The 21,262-nt window shown below is 43.1% G+C and overlaps 1 protein-coding gene across 1 annotated transcript in view; it reads right to left on the bottom strand.

Annotated features, from left to right (window-relative positions):
• The window catches only part of LOC136864323 (serine-rich adhesin for platelets), a 600,697-nt gene that overhangs the window by 320,401 nt on the left and 259,034 nt on the right, over positions 1-21,262 (bottom strand). The window contains exon 2 of the mRNA XM_067141153.2: positions 12,658-12,912. Within this exon, the coding sequence (XP_066997254.2) occupies positions 12,658-12,912 (255 nt within the window). The remainder of the gene's footprint in view (positions 1-12,657; positions 12,913-21,262) is intronic.

Raw genomic sequence — 21,262 nt, 5'->3', positions numbered from 1 at the left:
TTATCAAATGAATTACGATGGATAAATTACCACAATCCGGCTAAGTTTTCTGCCCTGAGGACATGACAAGGATGAAGGGCTTCTTATTTGTTTATGTACCTAGAAATAAATAACAGTATGTAGTATGTAGGCTACTATATGTAGTGTGAAGTAATAAAAATTATCTTTAACCAGTTAATGTACGGATTTGGTCAGATGTCCAACATGTATCGCCAGCCGGCAAATTCTTGTACTTTGGGGTTAGTTCTGTTAGCTCTAGATTTCTGTCCATTATACAGTAGTTCAGAAGGTTTAGGTTCAAATGACCAGCGTGCTGCATTGCCAGTCTGGCCGACTGTAAGAGAAAGAACGAGCGAGAACAGCAAAAGGAGAGAGAACACGATTACCGACACATTAAAGAACATCTCTAGGGTGAAATTCTGACAACCCAGAGTCTCTAAACTCCACAGGAGTTGAAAGGGACTTTAAAAGAATTACACAATTAAATATCATGTCAGTATAATATATCATATAAAAATTATAAACACAATATTATGAACCGCTACTATTTCAATAACGCGAGGTACGGGTACATACTGTATATCACGGGTCAATGAAAGGTTAAAGGCAAAACACTGAACATCCTAATTCCATCCATTTCGTCTTCTTCTGATAAAAAAAGCGCGATCGTTCATTTAAGCCTATGTTTTCATCACTTTCATCAGTCAGAAGATGATAATAATATCAAATCTTTGACAATATCGTTTATTAATGCATCATATTTCCAGTAGAATTCTTCCACTTCAAAAGGCATTACGACTAGCATTTTCCAGTTTTCGGGAGTTACCTTGGTTACTACTACGCGAAATAAATGTTTGACACCACTCGTTTTAAAGGTCAGGTTACATTTTGCTACATGATCCTTTACTTGTGCCCACATAAGTTAAATAGGATTCATATCGCAGTAAGTGGGGAAGGGGGAGCATGTCCCGCACTAGCTGCAGTGTGTCCACGCTGTACTTAACAAACTTATGCTCATTTTCTTTTACTAAATCGTAAAGTTCAGCTATAATTAAGTCTTCCCCAAAAGTGTTTTAACCAAGCTTGCATATCACACTTTTTAGAATTAGATGTCGGAAGTTTGTCAATTTGTTTTGAATGACAAGAAGCATTGTCAATGATAATAACAGAGTTTTCAGGATTATTCGGTAGCATCTGTTAACGAAAGCACAGCTCTAACCGACCTTTTCGTGATAATCTTTTGAAAATTTGAAACGGAAGGTAAGCAGAACTTTGGGCACGAAACCCTCCTCGTTCCCCGCATGCACTACAATTGTTCGCCGTCCTTTACCTACCGGGATTTCAACAGGGGTGTTCACCCTTTACTCTGCAATCACATCTTTTTCTTTATATGGTGAACATCAATTAACCTACAGATCATATACAAAAGTTCAATTACGTCCACTTTTTATGTAATGTCTCGTTTGGCGCAAAATATCAGTCCGAATACAAACAATGTAAGATCTTTCCATTAAATATTTCTTTCATCCCTCATTCTTAAAGTAATGAAACCCAATAGCTTTTACAATAACCGTGAATGCTCAGGAAGACAAGCATTTTTTCAGTTTTTGGGAGTTACCTTGGCTACTGTTACACGGAACAAATGTTCAACATTACTTATTTTTATTTTGCTACATGAGCTTTTACTAGAGTCCTGAAAATGTATAATGGGTTTCACTATGTTGTGCATATCTTTCACACTTCGTAAACAGCCATTCTTATACATTCTCAATATTGTCCTGGACATAAAGTCCCTGTCAAAACTATCAATATTTGTTTTTGTAACATTTTCTCTTATTACTCGGTATTTTAATTATCGAACCACGTTCATCTGATAACTTCTTCTGCTTCAGAATATTCCAAACATTTTGCTACGAAAGACCGATAGCCACACATATTCTAGTTATCACGTGACTCGCTCATTCAATGTTATTATTTCTCATAGCACTACATCTTTCCTGCAAGTAATTGTAAACCTTCCCGTTAATTACCCCGCAGCGGAACGTAACGTCTTCCCCAAGCTTGATTGATTGGTTTCTCAAATTGCAGTAGTTCCCCACGCAGTTAGTGCGGGTTCGATTACCAACACGATCCCGAATTAAAGACTGGTTTAGAGGAGTGGAACGAGATGCATTCAGCATTGGTCGTCAACTTAAAGAAGACGAGATTGTGGGAAAAATTCCGCTCTCAGTCATCGTTGAAGTCCATTTCCGTGGACTCTCATTTCAAAACCAGACAAATGCCGAGGTGATAGCCGACATTTCCTTCCTTCACAATCCTGCCGGACTAAGTGCCTCAGACGGAACAGCTCTGATAGGTCTTATGGTGACGATGGGACAGGAAAGGGCTAGGAGTGGGAAGGAAGTGGCCGTGGCCTTAATTAAAGTACAGCACCAACATTTGTCAAGGGGATGCCTGGCCGAGGCGGTAAAGGCGTGCTCGGTTCGCCCGGAAGGACGACGGTTCTAATCCCCGTCAGGAAGTCGTAAAATTTAAGAAATTAGATTTCCACTTCCGGGGGTGCACATGGCCCTGAGGTTCACTTAGCCTACACCAAAGACGAGTACCAGGTTAATTCATGGGGGCAAAGGCGGCCGGGCGTAGAGCTAAGCACTCTACCCCATCATGTGCTGAGGTTACGGATAGTGGAAGCCTTTACTTTCCACCCCTCCAAGGGCCTTCATGGCCTGTACGGAGAAGACTGCTTACTTTTTTGACCAGCATTTGTCTGATGTGAAAATGGGAAACCACGGAAAACCGTCTTCAAGGCTGCTGACAGTGGGATTCAAACCCACTATCTCCCGAATACTGAATACTGGCCGCAATTAAGCGACTACAACTATCGAGCACGGTGACGGTAGATTTACCTCCACGTAAAGGAACTCGTGAGGGACAAAATTCTGACATCTCGGTGCCTTCGAAGACCGTAAATGTACTTAGTGCGACGTAAACCAATGACATCGTTATAACAGACATTAAGTGCACGGGGCTGTTGACCAAGATATCCCAATCCGTTCGAAAATAACGACTACAATGAAGAAAAATGCGGCTATCCGTGGGATCGAATACTCTTTCATTATCAACAGTCTATCATGTCGCAAATGCTGACCCGCAATACACATTTATTCAATGTCCAGCTTCGACAGATCTGTTTTGCGGGTTAGTATAACAACTGATGTGATTGATCAAGAAGAAAACGTTTAAGAAATCTTGCTTGTCACCCTGGTGGTATAACACTTCTTAACTGAAGCACGTTATTATTATCGTACAGAGCCATCTCCGTACTTGCCATGGAAGCCCTTGGAGGAGTAAGTGATGGCTCACACTTTCACCTACTGGAGAGGAAACGCGCCGCACCGAAGAAGAGGAAGTTGCTTGGCGAGAATATTTGTTCCGCTTCATCCGCCGGAATTTTATTTCGGTAACGTTCGTATTATATTCGGGTGTTTCGCAATCGCGTTGAGTCCATACCGTACATAGTGTTTGCTTCCCCTGGGCTGTGTTGAAAATGGACTGCGAAAAAGATATTCATTTATTTGGAAACTACACTTTTCTATATGATAAATGCCATAAGTTGTATAGCAATACCATTGAAATAGCAGTTGAAATTACACAATTATTATTCGAAAATATACTTTGAATTTGTCTTGAGGGCGTAACAACGGTTGAAACAAATCAGACAATTCACCATTTAAATTTCTAGATAAATTAAAGCCGTCCTTTGTTCTTCCCTTTCAGCATCATCAACCAAGAGAGTGTTCGGCTCCATGACTAAATGGTTAGCGTGCTGATCTTTGGTCCCAGGGGTCCTAGGTTCGATTCCCGGCAGGGTCGGGAGTTTTAACCATCATTAGTTAACTTCGCTGGCACAGGGGTTGGATGTATACGTTCTTTTCATCATCATTTCATCAACATCACCACGACGCGCAAGTCGCCTACGGGAGTCAAATTAAAAGACCTGTTCTTGGCGAGCCGAAGTCCTCGGACACATCCCGGCGCTGAAAGCCATACGCCATTTCATTACCAAGAGAGCTAAGAGCTGACACGTGAACCAACGCTTCACACCCAACTGCAAGACAAGTTTTGACGATCAGTTGTCCAAATGACGAGGTGCGCTTGCTATAGGTATGAGCGCACATAGGAGAAATTATTCTCGGGAGTTCCTCTCTCCGCGTCTCCCTTCCGGTAAGTGTGAGCGGGCCTTAAGATGTAAAGGCTTCCACTATTCGTAACCACGGCGCTTAGTGGTATGGAGTTGTTAGCTCTGTGCCCCGCCACCCTTGCCCTGAGGAATTACCCTGGTACTCATTTTTGGTGTAGGTTGAGTGAAACTCAGAACCATATGCCTCTCCAAAAGTGGGAATAACGTTTCTAAACGCTTCGACTTCTAGAATGGGGATCGAAACCAGATGTACGCCTTCAGCACCTCAGTTTATGCAGCCTCTAATACTATTATAATGAACATAGTAAATGCTACATATGGCGTCCAGCGCTTAGTGGAAGAATTAACGGAGAAGTTTACCAGAAAAGAGGAAATAGGAATATCACTGAAGTGTTGCGTGACAATGAGCTCACTGACTGGCCATGACGCCACCCACACCTATAACCGCGGCCCCACCGTGTTGTTGTTACGGCTTCCTTCTTCCTTCGTATATTTATATAGGATTGGCGGAGCATCCAGACATTTGGCAAGAGAGTTTGATGCAGAGCCATCACTGCCACCACGCGCTCCTCATATTGGAAATTCCTCTACAGTTGCCGGGATTCAAGTTCAGCTGTGACAGAGAGCCACGCTACTCTCATTGGACTGCAATCATTAGAAAATCACTAACAACTCCAAACCCATATAAAAACACGGTATGAAAGGAGATCGGCTATGAGGTGTACAGGAGATCCCTGTGCCAGAGTGACAGAAAATCAACAATTTTCTATTAAAAATGAAAACTTTAATTGAAAAAAAACAACTTAACATTCCTTTTATATAAATTTCTTCTTCAGTACATTTCCTCTTATATCCTACTATAACAATTACATTTTTGCTAGAAACGCTAGTTGCTTTACGTCGCACCGACACAGATAGGTCTTATGGCGACGATGGGACAGGCAGGCCTAGGAATGGGAAGGAAGCGGCCATGGCCTTAATTAGGGTGCAGCCCCAGCATTCGCCTGGTGTGAAAATGGGAACCCACGGAAAGCCATCTTCAGGGCTGCTGACATTGGGGTTCGAACCCACTATCTCCCGGATGAGAGCTCATAGCTGCGCGCTCCTAACCGTACGGCCAACTCGCCCGGTACCTAGAAACGAAATTCTGATATGGACCTCTCGCATTCAAGCTGTCTCAAATACCAACTGTGCTGGAATCTGATCCCGCTTTCTTAAGCACACGAGGCAGGCACCTAATAGACATCGCTGGTCACCTGGGCCATCATAAAATAAATTAGATTAAATATGATGGAACCACTATGCATCAACTGATTAGTGGTATAATTACACCGAAAGGATCCCTGTTCAATCTCTGGCACCGGTAGTGGCAAAAACGGTCTTCCACAAAGTTCGTGATTGACGCGACCAACCGAGGAAGTTAATAGGTCAATCGTAGGATTTTCTTCCTTTGATGGACTCTGTCTCTGGTTGAAACTCGTTTAATATCTAATAACGGCCAATCTTCCCTAATGTTCTTTATTCGAGGAAAACAAGAAACATACTTGCATACATTACATACACCAAATGAATCAGTTGCCCCTACCACTATTTTCTTCTGCAGCCTAACAAACGAGTGGAATCGTGAGGTCAATATTTTTCTGCTGGCATCCGCTATGGTACTATTCGTTAACTGAGAAGAATAGTGACGAAATTAAAAATAGGCTTTCTGAGAAAATTGCCTTCGAAGTTTTGGCGCAAATTCGATCTTTCATCCGCCGTCACCGTTCAATAATTTTCAGATCTCTTTTATTTTTAATTTTCAGACAGTACTCTTCAACTTAACATAGTATGAAAAAATGTTCGCATTTTAATACATGTTTTTGTGCCGGGGGTACACCTTCTCCGTCCGGTTGAACTGCGCGTCTTCCATAAGGCCATCTGTGATGTGAATCCTAAACTATGTATCACAAGATACTTGGACCTTTAACCATTAGATGTCTCTACTATCGGCCAATGTGCCCCCTCTTGCGGGATTAGGGACAATTACCCTTTGAAGGAATTTTCAATTTTCAATGTTTGTAAACCTTAAGTTTTGTAGATTGTTTTTTTATGTGTTATAGTTGTCAGCACCCCTACGGCTTCCTTCTTCCTTAAGATATTAACCAATTAGGAATTTTTGTGTATATTTCTCTAGCCAATTAAAATTGGGGGTGTGTATAGGCATTCTGCCTAGCTCAAAAGAGTTCTGGAATCTTCCCCTCTGAGATACTATAAAAGCTGGGCGCTTTAGGGTCGTATTGTCATCTTCATCGCTCCGGTCTAGTTTGTGTACGGCGTAATAGGAGGCAGGGGTCGTAGGTCCGTATTCGGATGGCCCAACAACTGAAGGTAATAGCAGACATCTCTCAACATGTGATGGCTCTAGGCAGATAACTTGAGGAGAAGGTTTCAAACTTCCTTTATTAATGTAAAGTCCTAAAGTATCTGTTTAAATACATATTTTCGGCAAGTCTAAAGACTCTGTTCAAACCCCTGCTGGGAAGCATGTAATTGAGGCAATAAAGAGTGTTCACCCTCTGTTAATTCCCATTCAACTTGGCATGGCGTGACTGAGATTTTCAAAACCTTTAAATTCTTCACACTGTTTTGGCACTTAATATTTCGCATCCAGTCACCCCGCTGTAGTATAAGCTTAGCCTCTGCAACTTCGGGCCATAAGCCCATTTAGGATTTTAAATGTCTTTCAAAATGGAGTGTAAGTGTTTCGCTTCCTAGCCTGTTGTGCATGGCCGATCGACTTAAACCTTTCGTTTTGTACATTAAGGCCATTTAGAATGGGCAATCATCGTACCTGTTTAAAATGTCATTATTTATAGATGAGTATGTAACAGACTGTCGAGCAGAAATGACAGTAAATACAGTTTTTGAAATTTATAAGGTGTAATTTCGTTAGAAACGTGTGCCTCTGAGAGGCTGGACTGTAGTGACGTTTGAAGCGTAGTCTCTTAGAATGAAAATGAGTGGAGCAAACATGCTCTTGTAAAAGTGTACCTGTTTTGAGCTACAGTAGATTGCTTAACCCTCGTAAGTTATTGTTTCAATACTTTTCTCTATTGTCCCTGATTTTGACTTTAAGTCATTGCTATTGTGTGATCTAACTGTTATTTGTTGTTGCTCATTCAGATTATCTATCAAATTTTAAACTCAAATAAAAAAGCAAAGAAATAAACTATCAGAATTTAGTGCTTTAACTTATGCTCTGGTCCTCCTCTGTGATGTGGTGTTTAGTGTGATTAGCTGCCACCCCGGAGGCCCTGGTTCGATTCCCGGCTCTGCCACGAAATTTGAAAAGTGGCACGAGGGCTGGAACGGGGTCCACTCAGCCTTGGGAGGTCAACTGAGTAGAGGTGGGTTCGATTCCCACCTCAGCCATTCTGGAAGTGGTTTTCCGTGGTTTCCCACTTTTCCTCCAGACAAATGCCGTGATGGTACCTAATTTAAGGCCAAGGCCGATTCCTTCCCTCTTCCTTGCCTATCCTTTCTAATCTTCCTATCCCCCACCAAGGCCCCTGTTCAGCATAGCAGGTGAGGCCGCCTGGGCGTGGTACTGGCCATCCTCCCCAGTTGTATCCCCTGACCCAATGTCTCAAGCTCCACGACACTGCCCTTGAGGCGGTAGAGGTGGGATCCCTCGCTGAGTCCGAGGGAAAAAACCAACCCTAAAGGATAAACAGATTAAGAAAGAAAGAAAGAACTTATGCTCTATATTTTCACCGTCCACTCATTCACCCCAGGCGCTTCTTACACCTCTGTGAACCACGGAAACCCCGGAATAGTTCTTCTTTGACTTACGTCGCAAATGAATTAGTCGGTATCATATTCCATAGAAATATGGATAGGGGCCGATGACCTAGATGTTAGGCCTCTCTAAACAACAAGCATCATCATCATGGAAATATGGATACAATAATGACGCAACTAATGTTATTTATTCTTACAGAACAGTTAAGATGATTATACAACCAATGAATGAGGAACAAAAACAGATATTTGGTAAAGCAGGAAAATACCACGATATTCATTATACTTTAGATTTCTCACTGAATAAAATCAGAAAGCAATTATCATACAGGAAGTAAAAATAGTACACCGGGCGAGTTGGCCGTGCGCTTAGTGCCGCGCAGCTGTGTGCTCGCATCCGGAAGATAGTAGGTTCGAACCTTTTTGTCCCATCGTCGCCATAAGACCTATCTGTGTCAGTGCGACGTAAACCAACTTGTAAATAAAAATAGTACAGGGAGTCACATGAAACCAAACAAAGAAACTAAATTAAAATTATAATAATAATGCAAATACTGTCTGTCAGTCCACATTGATGAATCAGATTTTTGTATCCTACTCGCATTCTAAGCTTTAAAAAAATAAGCATGGAGAGACGTTATGGATCTGTTGCGAATGAGGCTCTGTAAGTCGTCAAATTTCTTCTTCTGGATTGGCAAAGGTCCCAGATAAGCTGGGGTTAATCCATAACTGTCAAGATGATCTGCATCTTTCCTTTCCTTTCGGCGAATTATTGCGGACAGAAATTCATCAACGAACTCGGTGGGAGCATTTCGTTTACTTTAAACGCACTTACACTTTTCTTTGCGCTACTGATTATAGCTGAATAGTGGGCTGGTACGTAGATGGGACCAGATTTCAAAGCTCTTTTAACATTTCTTTCTATAACGGAATGGCAGAGGTCACCTTCATTTGACTGTGTCCAAATTCGAAGAACTTCAGGGAAATGCTTTTGATTTTGTAATAGGTCACCCCGTGCAAGAACGCAGAGACTATGAACTTATTCTTCCCCTGTCCCCCACAGTTGTATGAATAGAGAACTATTTCAAAATCCAGAGTGTTATCTCGGCTGGTGAGTTACTGGTTTATGTGCACATCCGTCACCAGTGAAGCGAACTCCACACGGCAACAGACTGCCACACACTGACATGCGTCTCTCATGGATGGATGCCCTCGCTGCAATACTAACGTTACACACTCCTTAGCGGCGCAAGGCCACGTGAAATTTCCGCGACTTATGTTGAGAGGAATATTATCGACGTAACTCAAAACCGGCAGATTTTGAGTTACGTCACTGTTGTTCTCAGCCAGCGTAATGCACTGTAAGCACAACCTGCAAACGATTCTGAGCACTATTATCGTTCTCGCCATGTGACTATAAACCGTTCGAAAAATATGACACCCTTTCCACCATTTATCGTATTGCATGTAACTATGTTAAGATGTGCCAAGTGACCGGGTACAGTAAAACGCGGAAATAACGCTTCAAGCTAAGATACAGTGATGAGGATGACGTACGAAGCAGCGAACTTAAGGAGAAACGTACTCTAAGGCATTTTTAATACACGTCTCATTCACAACTGTGGCGAAGCGCATGTGGTCAAACGCTAGCGGCTAGCCTGCCAATGAACGGAACTTAGTATTGATAATTTGAACCCTACATCATAAAACTTTTATTTACATCCATATGAAGCTTCAGTGCTTAAACACAAGCCCGTGTGTGCCACTCGCAAGCTATTATGAATTCTGTACGCTGTGCACACTGTAATGCTACACGGTTGGAATGAAGTCACCTCAGTTATTCACCATATATTCCACGGACTAATCCGCTTACATGCTCCTCATCTACGCGGAAGCGAAAGAGAATTCGTTGCAGGCACTACGTCTGTGTCAGGAAAGGTATCCGGACACTCGACATCTGACTGCAAATACTTTCCGAAGTGTTGAGAGACGTTTACGAACAATAGGGAACTTCAGGTAATAAAACCTGTCCGAGAGAAACCGTTTCGTCTGGTGTGAATAAGGAGACAGTTCCGGACACAGCTCGGAATAACCCACTCACTAGTGCAACAGGTCAACATCAGCCAGGCTTCTATTCTACTGCATGCGCATAAATATCACCCAAACCGAGCTCGATAGCTGCAATCGCTTAAGTGCGACCAGTATCCAGTAATCGGGAGATAGTGGGTTCGAACCCCACTGTCGGTAGCCCTGAAGATGGTTTTCCGTGGTTTACCATTTTCACACCAGGCAAATGCTAGGGCTGTACCTTAACAAGGCCATGGCCGATTCCTTCCCCTTCCTAGGCCTTTCCTATCCTATCGTCGCCATGAGACATATCTGTGTCGGTGCGACGTAAAGCAAATAGCTATATATATATATATATATATATGACCCCTTCCATCTACAGCTAAACCATGAGATCCACAGGCGGGATTTCGAAGCTCGAATTAATTTCTGCCGGTGGCTGTTAGTAAATCTGGAAATGATGCAGAATTACTGTAGAAAATACTTTTATAGGGCGAATCACGATTCCACAATAATGGTACAGTCAACCGCCACAGCGTGCGCTATTTAGGTGTTGAAGATCCCCACTGGGTGCGACAGGCAGCTTATAAAATGAAATTGTATTGAATGTATGGTCTGGAATCTTAGGTGATCGCCTTATTGGACCGTGTTTCTTTGAGGGCCATTTGACAGGCGCACGCTACCTCTGCTATCTACGCCATGAACTCCCACTTCTGCTGGAGGATGTATCACTTGGAGAACGATTAACGATGTGGTTTCAACAGGATTCAGCTCCAACACATTGGACGGTAGCCGTCGTAGCCATCTGAATGGGACACATTCAGGGAAGTGGGTAGGAAGAGGAAGACCTGTCCCTTGGCCAGCCAGTTCACCGATTTAACGGCACTACTTCCTGAGGGGACATTTGAAACAAACAGTTTACACCCAGGAGCCAGAAACACCCGAGCGTCTTCGACAACTCATCGCCGAAATGGAACCTGCAGATCAATAACACCAGCTATGTTACAACGCACTACAAAATGGATTCAGTGGCGCGCCCAGATGTACCTGAACCAAGCAGCACTTGCTAAAGTAACTAACCATTTTTAGTGCAATTTCGTCTCCTTCCACTATATATCCCCTCTTCGTTCAACCGTGAAGACTTACCGGCTCTTATTAGGACCACATACCTTTTCATTAAGAGATGGTAAAAAATAAAGAAATCAAAAATAAAATATCCCAGTCCCGGACTCGAACCTTAGCGTTTGGCTTGCTCTTACCATCTACTCTACACTGCATCGCTGCACAATGCGTGTAGATTACAGCTCATATGATTCTCAGACGTTTCACTTATCTGTCATATCATTTAGAGAGCGCACTCGTGGTTTCTATTATTTAATAATATTATGGTATAACAGATAATATTTTTGTGTAGGTGGTGAATACAAAGATGTACGGTTTACTGTGCGCACCGGAGGGATAAATGTTTTCAAGTCGTATATAAAACTGAGGTATGTATAAAACAGTACAGTACAGGCCTAGATAGGGGCAGCTGATTCGCCTGGAATATATATACATTAGATCGTGAAGTCTTCTGACACATATATCATGTCAGAAACTAGGTGCATCGCGTGGCTCTCTGATGAGCAAACACGCAGTCTGTCGTTCCCAGCCACGTTTTACTCCGAACAGATATACGTCATAATTTCTTTATCGTGCTCCTAAAAATGACTTTATCTTCTCATTACCGCTATATGTACTTTCCCAACCATCCACCAGCACCTCCATCAAATCCAAATCTTTGAAAAATTTGGGGAACGAACCCAGACCTCCGAGGACGGCAGAAAATTGTTCTAAACTACTGAGGTGGCCCTTGTGCTCTTGCCCTCACACAGAACTCACTCATTTATTTTGCGTGAAATACCGTATTACTCGCTAACCTGGTCATTTGTTTGATCATAATACCTAGTAATGTAGACAGCGAACGAGGAAATGCATTTCTTTGTCAAGTTCGTTCAGAAGAGTTCCCGGTCTGTCAAATGAAAGTGGGATTCGAATTCCTTCACAAGACCGAGGCTAGTGAGGCTGGGAGAAATATATCGTCCTTGCGTCTAGAAAAGGCGCTGTGTAATAATATTTCATCTTAGAACTCTGACCAGAAAGGTTCTGTCATCTAAGGTTCAGTATTGCATGAACTATATCAACGAAGTTTCGTTGTAAGTGATACGTGTGCTGCGGGTCAATATTTCTCCCCTTAACGTTGTCTCACAACGGAATTTCGAGGCGCAACGACCATATGTGTGTATTGAATCAAATTGTTCCATTAGGGAGCAGGAATTAGAGTTGCGAGGGAGACGCAAATATCCACCCCCGCTATGTCTAGTGAGGTTTGCAAGTGCTGGCAGTGACAATGAGATGCTGTGGTGAAAAGCCCGTGTGTTGTATGGGGCTTGCGGTTAAGTATGTACCATAATCTGGATCTATAATTTAGCAGAATCGACCAAGCCACCAACACAACATTTCCTTGGCTGAAAGTGGAACATTAGGAAAAACCTCTTTTATGGATTGGCGCTGTGACAGGTACGCCGAGCTCCATTACAAAAGAATACATGCTTGAGATTACATACCCTCGTTGAAGGTCTTCTTCTCCGTGGTGACTGCTGGTGTCTTGCTATCGTTGTACCCTCCACGCTGTGGATGTTGACGGTACGACGGTTGCTGGTACCCAAGACGCTGCTTTCCAAGTTTGGCAGGACCACGGGAAGAGAAAGCAGGCCGGCCGTTCGACCATGATCCATTGACTGGTGTCGTCGGAGAGGAAGACACAGGATCCCCGTCTCCTTCATCGTCGTTGGTGGAGCACAGACTGTCACCATTGTCTCCTGTAACACACGTACAATCATTATGCTAATTTGAAAGGTGTAAAACATGTGCGAACAGCATGATGAAGAGAAGTAAGACAAACATGATGGTAACTCTCAAACCTCTTGTTCTTTAACGTTCCAGCTTCACCAGGTGTATAGTTACTGTTGTTTATTCAGGGACATATTTCTGATCACCAGATGTATGTTAATATTGCAAAATAACCTGAGTTATTCTGGGGTCTGTAGCAGTAGGTGCAGCTATAATAAGTTAAGATAGAGGTGTTTCATGTTATAAAAATAATATACAATTCTAGCATTTTCCTAGACGAATTGAAGCAAACGAGGACAAGGATAGCGCCCAAATATCACTGTATTCAAACACTGATTTCCAGGCTCTAGTACAGAACTGCATTAATATGCTCGGCTATAAGATAGGTGTGACACTGATCATTAAATTTCTCACTCGCTGGGCTGAGTGGCTCAGATATTAAAGCACTGTCCTTTTGAGCCCAACTTGGCGGGTTCGATCGTAGCTCAGTCTGGCGGTATGTGAAGGTGCTCAAATACGCCAGCCTCATGTCGGTAGATTTTCCGGCATGTAAAAAAACTCTTGTACGATAAAATTTCCGTCATTTCGGAGTCTGCGAAACCATTAAACGTACTTACAAGGGGCGTGCGCATACCGGGGAATCACCGATGTATACACGTTAAATGAGCCAGGAGTAACACAACGGCCGGACATTTATTTCGGAAATTTGCTCATGCAACCGAAGGAAAGCGTTTAAGTTTGCAGGTTTGAATTAGCGCGTTGGGCTGTGAAGGACTGCGGCGTGTGCTTGGTTCACTCGCCGAGACACCATGCCACTGACCCCTTTCATGTTCGTAATAATAATAATAATAATAATAATAATAATAATAATAATAATAATAATAATAATATTTACGGATTTCGGACACAAGTGGTGCAGGGATTTTGTCCCGCGGGAGTTCTTCAACGTTCCAGTAAATCTACCGACTTGAGACTGGCGTATTTCAGTACCCCATGGCACAGAACCGTGATCGAACTCTCCAACCTGAACTCAGAAAGCCAGAGCTCCACCGAATGAGCTACCCAGCCACGATTTCATTCCATTAATGACCGCGTAGCAGGTAGCGAAAATGATGTAGCGTCATTGAATTTCTGGGTTGACTGAGCGTCAATACAGGCAATAAAATATGACTGTTGTGAGGGAAAATAAAGATACAAATGTAACTATTACATCAGTGTAACAACGGGCGTTACTCACGAAAGAAAGTTACTTCTTATAATTTCTGAAACAATTATGCTCATAATAGATATACCGGAAGTCCGCCTCTGTGGTGTGATTAGCTGCCACCCCTAGAGACCCGGGTTCGATTCCGGGCTCTGCCACGAAATTCGAAAGATGGTACGAGGGCTGGAACGGGGTCCACTCAGCCTCGGGAGGTCAACTGACTAGAGGGAGTTCTATTCCCTCCTCAGCCATCCTCGAAATGATTTTATGTGGTTTCCTACTTCTCCTCCAGGTAAATGCCGGAACGGTACGTAACTTAAGGCCACGGCCGCTAACTTCCGCCTTCCTTGTCTATCCCTTCCAAACTTCCCATTACCCCCCCCCCCCCTACAAGGCCCCTGCTTAGCATAGTAGGCGAGGCCGCCTGGGCTAAGTACTTGTATTCCTTCCCAGTTGCATGCCCTGACCCAAAAGTATCACGTTCCAGGACACTGCCCTTGAGGCGGTAGAGATGGGATCTCTCGCTGAGTCCGAGGGAAAAACCAACCCTGGAGGGTAAATGGAATAAGAAATAAAGAAAAAGGAATATTGAAAGTACAAAGCGATTTTACACGGAAAATTATACGTCACTGCTGTCAAAACAATCATGCGCAGGGTTCTCCCGGGTTTTTCGACACATACTGACTTCGGTACCACATGGGACGAAAACTAGGATATGACAGTTGCTGGTATGTCAGAGCTGAATTATCAAGATGGTGTGTTTTTGGGCCAAAAGATATGCAAATTGAATAATCGAACAGTGTCAGATAATCTACGCTCATAGCCTTTCCATACTCTAAACCCGCATACGTCTAGAGGTTCATAGTAAGTTGTGGCACCAGGAGGGATCATATGTAAAGATTTATGTCTGGAAAAGGAATGGAGAAGGAACGCGAAGTGGGAGAAGACACACTGTCCTACGTAAACGGAATTTTTGAGACAGTCTGTGATGATACGGTACCAGCAAGTACAAACTTAAACACAATTTTTGAAACAGATGCAAACCAACAAATAAAAAGACCCTTCAACATACTGTCAATAACGTCCCGCTTTTCCCACACCTGTGGGGTCGCGGGTGCGAACTGTGTCGCACATGTCGATTTGACCCTGTTTACGGACTGTCTATGGAGTCAAACCAACGAACGGTTATCGTGTGTCGATAGCCCGTAGCCCTGTGTTCAGATCCAGCGGTCTACACACAGCTGCTGTATGAGGTGACTGGACTTGGGGAAAGTGAAAGTAAGGATTAGTGTCCCAGGTAAAGGAAAGAGCTGGACCTCCTACTGTGCCGTAGGAAGAGGGTCTTGTGAATATACTTGTACTTAGTAAGTGTAGCCATTCGTAACTGGTTATAACTATGTATGTGTGTGCATTTAGTAGGTCATACTGAAATTTAAAAAAAACCGATGGAATTTTATTCGTAACAATACGTTACACATTACTAACTCACAGACATTCATTTTTTAATTTACAATTTGCTTTATGTCGCACCGACACAGCATTTTCCTGGAATGAAAATGAGAAACCACGGGAAACCATCTTAAGTGCTGCCGACAGTGGGGTTCGAACCCACTATCTCGCAAACGTAAGCTGACAGCTACTGTAAGTGACCCAAACCGCGCGGCCAATTGCTCTGTCACACTCATTCAATCTAACAAATTAGTCGGCTGCATTCAGGAGGCGGCCTCGGCAAGCGGTCTTAAATTTAGGTAATGAGGTGGTATTTCTGACACTGACAGGCAGGAATTCCGATGTTTGCAACCCGCCACGACAATAGAATTGTTAAACACAGAGGATCGGTGGATAGGGAGGAACAAGACCGGGTATAATTGCTGTGAAAGCAGAGCACGTATTTGAAATGTATAGCGGCCTACCTTCAGTAAGCAGTCGATCATTATCTGATATGTTCGACGTTTACCTGGTTTCAGCAATAAAGTAAACTCATGTCCTCATCCCGAGGTGGTGCAGCTCTTTTCAGGTGAGTTGCATGTACCATTTCAACCACATACCAGCACTCCTGCCATTCTTAAATTTCTGGCAGTACCGGGAATAGAACCCAGGCCCCCGAGGACGGCAGCTAATAGGACTCACCGTTACGCTACGAACGCGGACTGTTTCGGCCAAGAAATAGCGTGATAAGCTAGAGTGACATGTGTATCATAACTCAGATTTTAAATAAATCTAAGACAACAATTAAGTGGTCGCCGAAGTTTCAAACTCTGCTAACATGACGCATGTACAAATATAACGCCACAGTAGTCAAGAATGGGAAGCAATGGTGACTGTATGAGTTTTAATCTCATCCCACATGACAAAATATTTATGTTTGTTTTGAGAGCATGAAGCATCGTAAATATCTTTCTTCATCCTCTTATTAATCTGCTTACCCTCTAGGGCTGGTTTTTCCCTCGGACTCGGCGAGAGATCCCACCTCTACCCCCTCAAGGGCAGTGTCCTGGAGCTTGATACTCTGGGTTGGGATACATCTGGGGAGGAGGAACAGTACATCGTCCAGGTGGCCTCACCTGCTATGCTGAACAGGGGCCTTGTGAGCGGATGGGAAGACTGGAAGGAATAGACAAGGAAGAGGGAAGGAAGTGGCGTGGCTCTAAGTTCGGTACCATCCCGACATTTGCCTGAAGAAGTGGGAAACCATGGAAAACCACTTCGAGGATGGCTGAGGAGGTAATCGAACCCCTCTCTACTCAGTTGACCTCCCGAGGCTGAGTGGACCCCGTTCCAGTCCTCGTACAACTTTTCAAATTTCGTGGCAGAGCCGGGAATCGAACCCGGGCCTCCGGGGGTGGCAGCTAATCACACTAACCACTACACCACAGAGGCGGACGTAAATAACATTTTACAAAGACTTATCATATGTTCAGACTAATTATCATCTATTTGGGAGAAAAATGTCTCCGTAAGTACAATACACTATAACCATCGACAACGTTCTAAATTCTCACATGTAAACATTTTCAGGGACTACAGTAAACTTGAAGTTATTGTTAAACAGAAATAAAGATCGTGAGACGAAGATATAAGTGAAGTTCTTGAAAAAAAGTACAGTGTTCCACTGCAGAAAACTAAAAACAAAAATCTGTTAAATCTTTCTTTCTTCCTTTCTTTCTTTCTTTCTTTCTTTCTTTCTTTCTTTCTTTCTTTCTTTCTTTCTTAATCTGTTTATCCTCCAGGGTTGGTTTTTCCCTCGGACTCAGCGAGGGATCCCACCTCTACCGCCTCAAGGGCAGTGTCCTGGAGCTTCAGACTCTGGGTCGGAAGATATAACTGGGGAGTATGACCAGTACCTCGCCTAGGCGGCCTCACTTGCTATGCTAAACAGTGGCCTTGCGGGTGGTGATGGGAAGATAGGAAGACAAGGAAGAGGAAAGGAAGCGGCCGTGGCGTTAAGTTAGGTACCACCCCGGCATTTGCCTGGAGGAGAAGTGAAAAAACCACGGAAAACCACTTCCAGGATGGCTGAGGGGGAATCGAACCCACCTCTACTCAGTTGACCTCCCGAGGCTGAGTGGAGCCCGTTCCAGCCCTCGTACCACTTTCCAAATTTCGTGTCAGAGCCTGCAATTGAACTCGGACCTCCGGGGGTGGCAGCTAATCACACTAACCACTACACCACAGAGGCATCTGTTAATTATTGGTATTAATTTTCCAGCAATGTCTTCTTAAACTGCGATTATATGTATGTCGCTACGCTTAGGCTAGTGTAAACGTACAGACTCTACAGGATAATGAAAAGAAACGACGAAAAATATGTACCCTCTCGTGCGAATCAATTAAGTGGAATATCACGTCCAAAAAATGTCGGTACAATTTTAAGGTCACCTAAACAGTAACCGTCATTGTTGCTTTCCAGTACAATGTGAAGTGAAAGTATGTCACTTAGTTGTGATTTTAGTCTATTTTGTAGATAGTTGTTACACTTTCGCTGAAAATAATCTTGCATTTTTCCTTTAAAATGGTTACAGCAAATGAGGGGATGCTTTATCTGGATTCAGCTCACTCCTTTCATTCTCATAATTCAGCACGTAAGCAGTTCCTTGTTATACCCAGTAGATTGGAGAGCAAAAATAACTCATTCACTCCGATAAAAGTAGGCCAACCGGGCGAGTTGGCCGTGCGGTTAGGGGCACGCAGCTGTGAGCTTGCATCCGGGAAATAGTGAGTTCGAATTGCACTGTCGGCAGCCCTGAAGATGGTTTTCCCTGGTTTCCTATTTTCACACCAGGAAAATGCTGGGGCTGTTCCTTAACAAGTCCACGGTCACTTCCTTCCAACTCCTGCGCCTTCCTATCCCACCGTCGCCATAAGACCTATCTGTGTCGGTGTGACGTAAAGCCACTAGTTAAAAAAAATGTAGGCCAAACCTCGTGCCAAAAGGTAGCACGCCAAAATGATCTTATACGCAAGAGCATTGATTTCAAACATACGCTTGAAAGGACACGTTTTTACCCTTTATTGAACCTCGCTGTACAGCCGTTAGATGAGCAGTTTCCTTCAGATGAAAATATTACCTTGTATTTCACGAACGAGATCCAACCATTGCGCTCGTTCAACTTGGGTAAGGCTCGTATTACATTATCAGAGAAATATGTCAAGTATCTTCTGAAAAAATATTCATAAAGTTTATAAAATATTATAATATGCAATAATTGCACCACTATACACCATCAAATATTTTTTCATAGTTCAGCAAAAACAGGGGATTCTCTTTGGGTACTATTAGTTCAATTGTGTACTAATAAAAAAAAAAGAACAGACATGGAAACGCCTATAGGTTAAACCATTGTTTGCAAGACGACGGGAAAGTTCATCAAACCTTATTGAATGAACTGTAATAAATAAATTATTTGAGAAGATACTTTTAAGTTCGTTGCGTCAAAAGTGTCATTATTAAATTCATCACTAAACAAATACTCACATGAGAAATTGTATTTTGGTGTTGAAAGTCATCTTATGGCTATACTACTGTTTCTTGCAAGCAAAGAAAGTTATTCAAATCTGTAATACAGTACCTGAATTTCTCAAAACATTCTAGCATTATTCCAGAGACACGCGAGGTTATTCATCAGTCAACGAAAGATGAATTTATAAAAGTAATGCTATTTAATGAACATACTTTATTTCTCTACTTCATAAATGGACTTATAATTGAAAATGAAAGCCTACAACCTGTTTTCCAGTCTTTGACCGGGTCAGGGATGTAATGAATGAAACATATATAGGCTGTTATTACAATGGGGTCGCCACTCCCAAGGTGATTTATTAATGACTGACGAATGCTATGAAATGATAATGGAGAGTGTTTCTGGAATGAAAGATGACAGGAAAAACCGGAGTACCCGGAGAAAAATCTGTCCCGCCTCCGCTTTGTCCAGCACAAATCTCACATGGAGTGACCGGGATTTGAACCACGGTATCCAGCTGTGAGAGGCCGACGCGCTGCCGTCTGAGCCACGGAGGCTCTTAAATTATAATTACAATGCAATTAAATCGCACTCTGAAATAAGCAATTTGGTTGTAGCAACATTCCAGGAGAAAATATGCTCCGGATCCGACATTCTGTACTTAGACTAGTCAAATTTATTACAAAGGATAACACAAAGAGCCAACATTTTGTCAAAGAAATTTCAAGTCTCTTCGCCAGACTGAGCGGTTTAGACGGTCAAAGCGCTGGCTTTTTGAGCCTAAGTTGGCGGGTTCGATCCCAGCTCAGTTCGTGTCGAGAAGAACTCCTGAGGGACAATATTCCAGCACTTCGGCGTCTCCGTAACGCATTGTTGTAGTTAGTAAGACATAAAATCAGTAACATTATTATTATTATTATTATTATTATTATTATTATTATTATTATTATTATTACTGGAAGGGGAGCAATCTAATATATCGTGTTTGTCAGGACCGAATGACTTGTGTCATTATGATAGTAAGTAAAGTCGGGTCCTCATCCCGAGGTGGTGCACCTCTTTTAAGCCACACCCCCAATGGAGCTGAGCTGCATGCACCAATTTAACCACCTAAATTTCTTGCAGTACCGGGAATCGAACCCGGGACCCCGAGGACGGCAGATGATAGTGGTAATCGTTACACTGCAGAGGCGGACGACATTACGACGAAGAGTATGTTTGCTTTTTAACGCTCATACATGGTAATGAAGGCCATCACCTATCGGCGCGGCTTGGTGGTCGTTCTCCAGTCTGTAGACTGTCTCTTTGTAGTCGTATCTAGTTTACATTCCAGTCAGAAGGAGACAGTGGTTGTCAAGCACTTCTGGCAACCATTTCGTTTTTCTTAGTCAGAAATAGATTTTCAGTGACTATCGGCCCCAGACTATACAGGATGGGAGGAGAATGACTTACGACATGAGGCACTGAGCGATCAGAAATAGCTCGATGTCTTCTCCAAGGCGACCGCAGTCCGAATAAACGAATTTGACATTTCCGAAAGTCTCTCTCATTCATACACACATATCTAACATTACATTACATACATATTCACGATCGACCGTTATATCTTTCAGTGTTCAGTCTAGAAGCCTCAGTGAATTAACTAAGGGCCTCCACAATTCTCTATTTGAAACTAACTCTGTGGCCTCGTTTAGGTCCACACCTCTTATTAAATCATTAGCATCCACCGAGCCCGCCTCTCTGGTGTAGTGGTTAGTGTGATTAGCTGCCATCCCAGGAGGCCCGAGTTCGATTACTTAACTCTATTCCTTTCTTTACAATACTTCTACAGTTCAACACTAACAATTTTATGTCATCCTACTTGATTTCCAGTTCCCTGTTCCCTTATCACCCGGGTTCGATTCCCAGCTCTGCCGCGAACGTGGTCCACTCAGCCTCGGGAGGTCAACTGTGTAGAGGTGGGTTCGATTCCCACCTCACCCATCTTAGAAGTGGTTTTCCGTGGTTTTCCATTTATCCTCCAGGCACATGTCGGGATGGTACCTAACTTAAGGCTACGGCCACTTCCTTACCTCTTCCTTGTCTATCCCTTCCGATTTTCTCAGGCCCCTATTCAGCATAGCAGGTGAGGCCGCCTGGGCGAGGTACCGGTCA

Source organism: Anabrus simplex, chromosome 2 (assembly GCF_040414725.1).
Source record: "Anabrus simplex isolate iqAnaSimp1 chromosome 2, ASM4041472v1, whole genome shotgun sequence".
NCBI classification, from domain to species: domain Eukaryota; kingdom Metazoa; phylum Arthropoda; class Insecta; order Orthoptera; family Tettigoniidae; genus Anabrus; species Anabrus simplex.
This window is presented reverse-complemented; position numbering and strand designations above follow the sequence as displayed.